The 10,997-nt window shown below is 18.8% G+C and overlaps 2 protein-coding genes across 2 annotated transcripts in view; both read right to left on the bottom strand. All coding sequences in view use genetic code 6, as the record gives it.

Moving 5' to 3' along the window:
• Positions 1–7,952, bottom strand: part of TTHERM_000796699 (kinase domain protein) — a gene marked incomplete at both ends in the record, with an annotated part of 11,295 nt that extends 3,343 nt beyond the window's left edge. Inside the window, 19 exons of the mRNA XM_012798656.1 lie at positions 182–271; positions 527–613; positions 867–956; positions 1,215–1,304; positions 1,563–1,652; positions 1,913–2,002; positions 3,585–3,674; positions 3,944–4,033; positions 4,297–4,386; positions 4,635–4,724; positions 5,033–5,122; positions 5,434–5,523; positions 5,848–5,937; positions 6,251–6,340; positions 6,646–6,735; positions 7,063–7,152; positions 7,568–7,617; positions 7,675–7,862; positions 7,928–7,952. Coding sequence (XP_012654110.1) covers positions 182–271; positions 527–613; positions 867–956; positions 1,215–1,304; positions 1,563–1,652; positions 1,913–2,002; positions 3,585–3,674; positions 3,944–4,033; positions 4,297–4,386; positions 4,635–4,724; positions 5,033–5,122; positions 5,434–5,523; positions 5,848–5,937; positions 6,251–6,340; positions 6,646–6,735; positions 7,063–7,152; positions 7,568–7,617; positions 7,675–7,862; positions 7,928–7,952 — 1,700 coding nt within the window. The remainder of the gene's footprint in view (positions 1–181; positions 272–526; positions 614–866; positions 957–1,214; positions 1,305–1,562; positions 1,653–1,912; positions 2,003–3,584; positions 3,675–3,943; positions 4,034–4,296; positions 4,387–4,634; positions 4,725–5,032; positions 5,123–5,433; positions 5,524–5,847; positions 5,938–6,250; positions 6,341–6,645; positions 6,736–7,062; positions 7,153–7,567; positions 7,618–7,674; positions 7,863–7,927) is intronic.
• Positions 7,953–9,117: 1,165 nt separating this feature from the next.
• Positions 9,118–10,831, bottom strand: TTHERM_000796698 (cyclic nucleotide-binding domain protein; the record flags this gene model as incomplete). The annotated part of the gene is made up of 6 exons (XM_012798655.1): positions 9,118–9,238; positions 9,409–9,498; positions 9,745–9,834; positions 10,095–10,184; positions 10,501–10,590; positions 10,761–10,831. 6 exons carry the CDS (start codon positions 10,829–10,831, stop codon positions 9,118–9,120), a joined length of 552 nt encoding a protein of 183 aa, XP_012654109.1.
• Between the last annotated feature and the right edge of the window lie 166 nt (positions 10,832–10,997).

The raw sequence follows: 10,997 nt of genomic DNA, 5'->3' as shown, positions 1-10,997 counted from the left end.
AGGTCTCTGACTATTCTAATATATATTAATTAATTAATAATAAAAGCAAAAGTTGAAAATAAAATGATGAGCTAAATTAACAAAGAAAGCAAGCACAATAAAAAGAAAAAGAGCTTTGTTATTTTTAATTAGTTTTTATAATTAAAAATATCACAATCCAAAACAAATAAACTGTTTTTACGAAAGCTTAAGTGTCAAATTTGAGAGATTAATGCAATTTGCTAAAGCAGAACCTAAGCATGATGCACCTTCATCACCAATTTAATTGTCACTTTTTAAATATTGAAGAAAGAATATATCATTAAACAGTTAATTAGAAGGAAAAAATGAAGAAAAAATAAAATAATAAGAGTTATTAATTAATAATAAAAGCAAAAGTTGAAAATAAAATTATGAGCTAAATTAAAAAAGAATGAAACAAAAAAAAGCAAGCAGAATAAAAAAAAAAGAAAAAAAGAGCATTATTGTTTTTAATTAGTTTTTTATTTAAAAATATCACAATCCAAGACAAATAAACTATTTTTACCCAAGGTAAAGTGTCAAATTTGAGAGATTAATGCTATTTGCTAAAGAACCTAAGCCTGATGCACCTTCATCACCAATTTAATTGTCACTTTTTAAATATTAAAGAAAAAATATATCATTTAATAGTTTTTTAGAAGGAAAAATGAAGAAAAAATATGAAATAGTAATATTAATTAATAATAAAAGCAAAAGTTGAAAATAAAATTATGAGCTAAATTAACAAAGAAAGAAAGGAAAAAAAAGCAAGCACAATAAAAAGAAAAAGAAAAAGAACTTTATTGTTTTTAATTAGTTTTTATAATTAAAAATATCACAATTCAAAACAAATAAACTGTTTTTACCCAAGGTCAAGTGTCAAATTTGAGAGATTAATGCATTTTGCTAAAGCAGAACCTAAGCCTGATGCACCAATTGCACCAATTTAATTTTCACTTTTTTAATATTGAAGAAAAAAATATCATTAAATAGTTTATAAGAAGGAAAAAATGAAGAAAATATATGAAATAATAAGAATTATTAAGTAATAATAAAAAAAAAACTTGAAAATAAAATGATGAGCAAAATTAACAAAGAAAGAACAAAAAAATAAGTAAGCAAGATAAAAAGAAAAAGAAAAAAGAGCTTTATTGTTTTTAATTAGTTTTTATAATTAAAAATATCACAATCCAAAACAAATAAACTGTTTTTACCGAAGTTCAAGTGTCAAATTTGAGAGATTAATGCAATTTGCTAAAGCAGAACCTAAGCCTGATGCTACCATTGCGCCAATTTAATTGTCACTTTTTAATATTGAAGAAAAAAATTGTCATTAAATATTTAATTAGAAAGAAAAAATGAAGAAAAAATATGAAATAATAAGATTTATTAATTAATAATAAAAGAAAAAGTTGAAAATAAAATTATGAGATAAATTAACAAAGAAAGAACAAAAAAATAAGTAAGCAAGATAAAAAGAAAAAGAAAAAAGAGCATTATTGTTTTTAATAAGTTTTTATAATTAAAAATATCTCAACGCAAAACAAATAAACTATTTTTACCGAAGTTCAAGTATCAAATTTTAGAGATTAATGCACTTTGCTAAAGCAGAACCTAAGCCTGATGCTACCATTGCGCCAATTTAATTTCTACTTTTTAAATATTGAAGAAAAAATATATCATTAAATAGTTAATTAGAAGGAAAAAATGAAGAAAAAATATGAATTAATAAGATTTATTAAAAAAATAATAAAAGCAAAAGTTGAAAATAAAATTATGAGCTAAATTAACAAAGAAAGAACAAAAAAATAAGTAAGCAAGATAAAAAGAAAAAGAAAAAAAAGCTTTATTGTTTTTAATTAGTTTTTACAATTAAAAATATCACAATCCAAAACAAATAAACTGTTTTTACCCAAGGTCAAGTGTCAAATTTGAGAGATTAATGCAATTTGCTAAAGCAGAACATAAGACTGATGCACTTTCATCACCAATTAAATTGTAACTTTTTAAATATTGAAGAAAAAATGAAGAAATAATATGAAATAATAAGATTAATTAATAAAATTAAAAAAGAATGAAAAAATAATAAATCATAGTAAAAAGAAAATGGAAAACAAATCAAATAAATTAAAAGAACTTTAATGTTTTAAATTAACTTTTATAATTAAAAATATTACAATCCAAAAAAAATAAACTGCTTTTATTAAGTGTAATTTTAATAGCAAAAATGAAGAAAAATATCAAATAATAAAAAATGAATAATAAATAAATAATTAAAAATTGAAATGAAAATGAAGTTAAAATAGCTAAAAAATTATAGTTTTAATAAAAATCAATAAATAATGATGATAATTTCTTTTATAAAAATTATTTATTTAAATAAATTGAAAATTAAATATACAAAAAATAATAATAATAATAAAAATAATATTTTTTAATTAAATATACACAAGATCAATATGGAGAGCCTAATGAGATAAAAGTGAAGAGCTTATAAACTTTTTTTATTAATTTGTATAAATTTAAAAGATATTAATAAAAAAATTAGTAATTACTTTTTCTAAGCTGTTGTAATATTTAATCTATTATATCATTTATTTTTCTTTTCAAAGATATTGAATAGCAATTTATGAAATTTAATTAATTAATTAATTATAAATGGATAAAAAAAAAAATAAATATAATAATTAATTAATTATCAAATATTAATTTATAAATTTGCTTTTATGAAGAGATAGATATCACAGAAAAATTAATTTAACATTCACTATTTAAACTTAATATTTGTATTTAAAACATATACTTAAAAATATATATAGTACGAATTAGAAACTGCCAGTTATTTATTTAGTCATATTTTAAAAAAATATAGTATTTAATGTTCATAAATATTATAAAATAATGTTTTAAGTAGATTTTCTGTTTTAACTCTGTAATTTTAGGAATATTTATATTATCTCTAATTATAGCATGATGCCATACAAAAATTTCATGGTTTGCTTGCCACTTATTATGAAATATATTATTTATTTATTTATTAAAAAATCTAATTTATATATTTATTTTATAATAGAATTATAATTAATTAATAATTTAATTTATCATAATTTCAAATACAAATAATTTTTACATCAAAATTTTGTGAAATAGGGTTTAGAGGAAAATTAAAAATAAGATTTTTAAAGTACTTGTAAAACTAATAAATACATATAAAACAAAAGAAATATATTATAAATATAATAAAATTTAATTTTAAGTTGTATTCTGAGTGCATTTATATGTGCGAGTATTTCTATTCTATTCTATCACCAATTTTATTTGATCTTATTAAATATTGAAGAAAATATATAAAATTATTTAGTTATTAAAAATGATAAAATGAAGAAAAAATTATTAGTAAATAATAAAATAAAATGTTAAAAATAAAAAAATGAGTTAAATTAAGAAAGATAGAAAAAAAACATAAAAAAAAAAATTAATCAAATAAAAAGTTTATAAACAAATAAAAATAGTTTGTTGTATTATTTTTAATTCATTTTTATAACTAAAAAATTCATAATCCAAAACAAATAAACTGTTTTTACTTAAGAACAAGTACCAAATTTTAGAGATTAGTGCAATTTGCTAAAGCAGGACCTAAGCGTGATGCATAGTTTGCACCAATTTAATTTTCACTTTTTAAATATTGAAGAAAAAATAAAATTAATTAACTATGTATTAGGAAATAAGAAGAAAAAATATGAATAATAGGAAATTAATAATAAAAGCAATGTTCAAAATAAAAAATGAGTTAAATTAAGAAAGATAAAAAAAAAAAATTAAAATACAACAAAAAAGAAAAAGAAAAGTAAATCAAATAAAGAGATAATAAGAATTTAAAAGAGAATTCATTTTTATATGTAAAATATCACAATTTAAAACAAACAAATAAACTGATTATTACCTTAGAAAGAGTGTCAAATTTGAGAGATTAGTACAATTTACTAAAGTAGAACCTAAATTTGATGTTCCTAAATCTCCAATTTTGTTTAATCTTATTAAATATTGAAGAAAAAATTAAGAAAAATTGAAATAAAAAGAAATGAATCAATGAAATTTAATTAATAATAAAAGAAAATTTTTAAAATAAAAAAATTATTTAAATTAAGAAAGATAGAAGAAGAAAAAACACAAAAAATATCAAATAAAAATCTAATAGACGAACGGCATGGCCTACATATTAAAAGAGTTAATTTGTTTTAAGTTCATCTTTATAATGAAAAATTACAAAATACAAAATGAATAAACTGTTTTTACCTTAGATCAAGTGTCAAATTTGAGAGATTAATGCAATTCGCTAAAGCAGGATATAAGCTTGATGCACCTTAATCACCAATTTAATTGTTACTTTTTAAATATTGAACAAAAAATATATAATTAATTAGTTATTAATTATTATAAAATAAATGAAGAAAATAAATATATGAAATAATAATCAATTAATTTATAAAAAATAAAAGCAAATACTGAAAACAAAAAAATGAGATAAATTTGGAAGATAATAAATAAACCAATTAAAAGAGTTAATTTTATTGTCTTAAATTCATTTTTATAAATAAAAATATCATAATCCAAAACAAAAAAACTGTTTTTACCTAATAACAAGTGTCAAATTTGAGAAATTAGTGCAATTTTATAAAGCAAAACCTAAGCTTGATGCACCTTAATCATCAATTTTATTTTACCTTTTTAAATATTGAAGTAAGAAAATTTTGTTAATTAATGAGTTAGATAGATGGAAAAAGTTAGCAAAAAATATGAAATATTCACAAATGAATTAATAAATAAATAAATAACAAAAGCAAATGTTGAAAATAAAAAATAAATGAGTTAAATTAAGAAAGGTAGAAGAAAAAAAGCACAAGTACAATAAAAAAGAAAAAGATAAATAAATCAAATAAAAAGCTAATAAGCAAATTAAATGAGTTATGTTTTTTTAAACTCTTTTTATAACTAAAAATATCATAATCTAAAACAGATAAACTATTTTTACTAAAAATTAAGTTTCAGATTTGAGAGATTAGAGCAATTTTTTAAAGCAAAACCTATGCTTGATGCACCTTAATTACCAATTTAATTATAACTTTTTAAATATTTAAGAAAAAATATATTATTAATTAGTTATTTATTTATTTAGAAATAAAAAATGGAGAAATAATTAGAAACTAATTAATTAATAAGTAATAAAAGAAAATATTCAAAATAAAACAATGATTTAAATTAAGAAATTTAGAAGAAAAAAAATATAAGTACGATAAAAAAGAAAAAGATAAATAAATAAATCATATGAAAAGCTATTTAGCAAATTAAAATAGTTTTTATTGTTTTAAATTTATTTTTATAAGTAAAAAATATCATAATCCAAAACAAACAAATAAACTAAACTGTTTTTACCTTAGATCAAGTGTCAAATTCGAGAGTCTAGTGCAATTTGCTAAAGAAGAGCCTAAGTTTAATACACCTTAATCACCAATTTTATTTAATCTTATTAAATATAGAAGAAAAAATTTATTAATTATTAATAAGGAAAAAATGAACAAAAAATATATAATTTATTAGTTATTAATAAGGAAAAAATGAAGAAAAAAGATAAAATAATAAGAAATAAATTAATAAAAAATAAAGGCAAATGTTGAAAATAAAAAAATGATTTAAATTAAGAAAGATAGAATAAGAAAAAAACAAATCCAATAAAAAAGAAAATAAATCAAATCTAAAGCTAATAAGCAAATTAAAAGAGTTTTAATAATATTATTTTCATTTTTTTCATAAAAATATCATAATCTAAAACAGATAAGCTGCCTTTACTAAAGATCAAGTGTCAAATTTGAGAGATTAGAGCAATTTTATAAAGCAGAACCTAAGCTTGATGCACCTTAATCATTAATTTTATTTTTCCTTTTTAAATAATTAAGAAATAATATATTGTTAATTAATGAGTTAGATGGAAAAAATTAGCAAAAAATATGAAATATTCAGAAATTAATTAATAAATTTATAAATAAATAAAAAAGCAAATGTTGAAAATAAAAAAATGAGTTAAATTAACAAAGATATAAGAAAAAAAGCACAAGTAAAATAAAAAAGAAAAAGATAAATAAATAAATCTAATAAAAAGCTAATAAGTAAATTAAAAGAGTTTGTTGTATTGTTTTAAATTCATTTTCATAACTAAAAATATCATAATCAAAAACAAATAAACTGTTTTTACTAAAGAACAATTGACAAATTTAAGAGATTAGTGCAATTTGTTAAAGCAGAACCTAAGCCTAATGCATCTTAATCATCAGTTTAATTCTCACTTTTTTATATTGAAGAAAAATATATAAAATAAATAGTTTTTATTTAGGATAAAATGAAGAAAAAATATGAAATAATAATTAATAAATAAATAAATAACAAAAGCAAATGTTGAAAATAAAAAAATGAGTGAAATAAAAAAGATAAAAGAAAAAAAATACAAGTACAATAAAAAAGAAAAAAATAAGTAAATCATATAAAAAGCTAATTAGCAAATTTAATTAGTGAGTTATTTTGTTTTAAATTCATTTTTATAAGTAAAAATATCATAATCCAAAACAAAAAAATAAAATAAACTGTTTTTACCTTAGATCAAGTTTCAAATTTGAGAGATTAGTGCAATTTGCTAAAGCAGGACCTAACACTAATGCACCTTAATCAGTCATTTAATTTCCACTTTTTAAATATTGCAATAAAATATATATAACTAATTAGTTGTTTAGAAGGAAAAAACGAACAAAAAATATGAAATAATAAGAAATGGATTAATATATAATAAAAGTTAATATCGAAAGAAAATAAAAATGAGTTAAATTAAGAAAGAAAGAAAGAAAGAAAGAAAGAAAGAAAGAAAGAAAGAAGAAAAAAATATCTATAATAAAATAAAGAAAATGATAAATAAATAAAATAAAACCTAATTAACAAATTGAAAGAGTTATATTTTTTTAAATTCATTTTTATTACTAAAAATATCATAATTTAAAAAAAATAAACTATTTTTACCTAAGATAAAGTTTCAAATTTGAGAGATTAGTGCAATTTACTAAAGCGTTAACTAAGTGTTAAGAACCTTAATCACCAATTTTTTTTTATCTTTTTAAATATTGAAGAAAAAATATATAATTAATTAATTAATTATTTATTTATTAAAAGAGGTTTATTTATTATTTAAAATTAATTTTTTAACTAAAAATAGATACATACCATAACCCAAAACAAACAAACAAACAAACAAATAAATAAACTTTTTTATCAATTAAAACTTTTATAAAGAAAAAATGTATCAAAAATATAAAATGATAAAAATAAATGGATAATGAATTTAAAAAATTTAAAGTGAAAATTAAGTTAAAATAAATAAATAAAATAATTTTATATAAATAAAAAAAATGAATGTAGGAAATAATTTATTTATTTATTAATATAGAAAAATAACTTAATAAAAAAACTTTAAGTTAAAAATTTACAAAAATATTAATAATAAATAATATTTATAAATGAAATATACCTCATATCAATAAGGAGAACCTAATGAGATTAAAGTGAAGAGTTTAAAAACTTTTTATATTAGTAAAAATAAACTTAAAGTATTTTGATCAAAAAATTAATAGTTACTTCATCTAATTCCTTGTAATATTAAATTTATTTTATCATTTATTTTTTTTACTCAAGAATGTTTAATAGCAATTTATGGAAATTAATTTAATTAATTAAATATTAGTGGAAATAAAGAACAAATAAATTATATTGCTTTTAGTAAAAGAAATTACAAGAAAGTTAGTTAGTTAGTGTAATTAATCTATCTTCATTAGTAAATATTAATATTTCTATTTATAATGTGAATTTAAAAATATAGTAGTAACTGGACAGACTAGATATTGGATATAAAGCATAATGAAAATGCAAACTCACAAGAATTAAATAAAATTTTTAAATATTTATGAGTATTTTATTTTTAAATATATAAGTTATTTTTAAAATTATTAAAAATTGTTAAAAATAGTTTTTTTATATAGTATTTTAATAATTACCCTCCAGGCGAAATATTTGGAGGGCGAAAAATTAGGCTTAATAGGTAGAATATTTTTTTTTCTCTACCTATTGGCCCATAAAGGCTCCGATAGTAAATTCTCTATAAAATAACACTAAAAGTTTCAAATTATTTGATCCTTTTTGGAGAAACCAGAGGGTTTGCTTAGGAGGATTTAATTTTTTTATTTTTTATAAATAAATAATTTATTTATTTCCAAAAATAAGAATGATATTTATAAATATAAAATCAATAATAAAATCTATTTATCTATCTATTTATATTTTAGGTTAAAAACACATTTTCAAAATATTAAAAAATAAAATATATAATATTATTCAAACATTTAATATTATTCATCCTTTTTTAGTCAGTTATTTATCAATAGAAATATTTATCAAAGACAACTAATCTTTTTGATTTAAGACACTTGCTTATTACTTTGAATTGTTATGATTAATTCATTAAGCTAAATATTTTATAATAAATATGTGTAAATTTTAAAATAAATATCAAAATAGAATAAACTTTTAAATTAAAAATAATTCTTTAAATTAATAAATAAAATAATATTAGTGGAATAAAAAAGATAAAAAAATAAAATAAATAAAAGCTATCAGATAAATTTAAAGAGCTTTTTTGTTTGTTTTTACCCTAGAAAAAGTGTCAAATTTGAGAGATTAATGCATTTTGCTAAAGCAGAACCTAAGCCTGATGCACCTTTATCACCAATTTAATTGTAACTTTTGAAATATTGAAGAAAAGATATATCATTAAATAGTTAATTAGAAGGAAAAAATTATTAAAAAATATGAAATAATAAGATTAATTAATTAATAATAAAAGCAAAAGTTGAAAATAAAATGATGAGTTTTTAAATTAACCCTTTCGACTAGGGGAGTTTTTCACCTTTAAAATAAAGAAACCAAAATTATTAATTATTTTCAAAACACAGAATTTTATAAAATTCATAAACATTCAAAAGTTAGCTCCCCCGATTTTAAGGGGTTAACAAAGAATTAAAAATATCACAATCCAAAACAAATAAACTGTTTTTACTGAAGTAAAAGTGTCAAATTTGAGAGATTAATGCATATTGCTAAAGCAGAACCTAAGCCTGATGCACCTTCATCACCAATTTCATTGCCACTTTTTAAATATTGAAGAAGTTGAAAATAAAATGATGAATTTTTAAATTAACAAAGAAAAAAAAAAAAAAGCAAGCACAATAAAAAGAAAAAGAAAAAAGAGCTTTATTGTTTTTAATTAGTTTTTATAATTAAAAATATCACAATCCAAAACAAATAAACTGTTTTTACCTAAGGTCAAGTGTCAAATTTGAGAGATTAATGCATTTTGCTAAAGCAGAACCTAAGCCTGATGCACCTTTCTCACCAATTTAATTGTCACTTTTGAAATATTGAAGAAAAGATATATCATTAAATAGTTAATTAGAAGGAAAAAATTATTAAAAAATATGAAATAGTTAATTAAAAATAAAAGCAAAGAAAATAATATGATGAATTTTTAAATTAACAAAGAAAAAAAAAAAAAAGCAAGCACAATAAAAAGAAAAAGAAAAAAGAACTTTATTGTTTTTAATTAGTTTTTATAATTAAAAATATCACAATCCAAAACAAATAAACTGTTTTTACATAAGGTAAAGTGTCAAATTTGAGAGATTAATGCATTTTGCTAAAGCAGAACCTAAGCCTGATGCACCTTCCTCACCAATTTAATTTTCACTTTTTAAATATTGAAGAAAAGATATATCATTAAATAGTTAATTAGAAGGAAAAAATTATTAAAAAATAAGAAATATTAAGATTAGTTAATTAAAAATAAAAGCAAAAGTTGAAAATAAAATCATGAATTTTTAAATTAACAAAGAAAAAAAAAAAAAAGCAAGCACAATAAAAAGAAAAAGAAAAAAGAGCTTTATTGTTTTTAATTAGTTTTTATAAATTAAAAATATCACAATCCAAAACAAATAAACTGTTTTTACCGAAGGTCAAGTTTCAAATTTGAGAGATTAATGCATTTTGCTAAAGCAGAACCTAAGCCTGATGCACCTTCATCACCAATTTTATTCCAACTTTTTAAATATTGAAGAAAAGATATATCATTAAATAGTTAATTAGAAGGAAAAAATTATTAAAAAATATGAAATAATAAGATTAATTAATTAATAATAAAAGCAAAAGTTGAAAATAAAATGATGAGTTTTTAAATTAACCCTTTCGACTAGGGGAGTTTTTCACCTTTAAAATAAAGAAACCAAAATTATTAATTATTTTCAAAACACAGAATTTTATAAAATTCATAAACATTCAAAAGTTAGCTCCCCCGATTTTAAGGGGTTAACAAAGAATTAAAAATATCACAATCCAAAACAAATAAACTGTTTTTACTGAAGTAAAAGTGTCAAATTTGAGAGATTAATGCATATTGCTAAAGCAGAACCTAAGCCTGATGCACCTTCATCACCAATTTCATTGCCACTTTTTAAATATTGAAGAAGTTGAAAATAAAATGATGAATTTTTAAATTAACAAAGAAAAAAAAAAAAAAGCAAGCACAATAAAAAGAAAAAGAAAAAAGAGCTTTATTGTTTTTAATTAGTTTTTATAATTAAAAATATCACAATCCAAAACAAATAAACTGTTTTTACCTAAGGTCAAGTGTCAATTTTGAAAGATTAATGCAATTTACTAAAGCAGAACCTAAGCTTGATGCACCCATTGCACCAATTTAATTTTTACTTTTTAAATATTGAAGAAAAAATATATCATTAAATAATTAATTAGAAGGAAAAAATGAAGAAAAAATATATCATTAAATAGAGTAAGCTACTATAAAAATTTTAAAAAAGTGGAATTTTATATACCAAGTTATTACATTTTATAAA

Source organism: Tetrahymena thermophila (genome assembly GCF_000189635.1).
Source record: "Tetrahymena thermophila SB210 genomic scaffold scf_8254571, whole genome shotgun sequence".
NCBI lineage: Eukaryota > Ciliophora > Oligohymenophorea > Hymenostomatida > Tetrahymenidae > Tetrahymena > Tetrahymena thermophila.
Note: the sequence above shows the minus strand (reverse complement) of the source record. Positions and strands in the feature narration are given on the sequence as shown.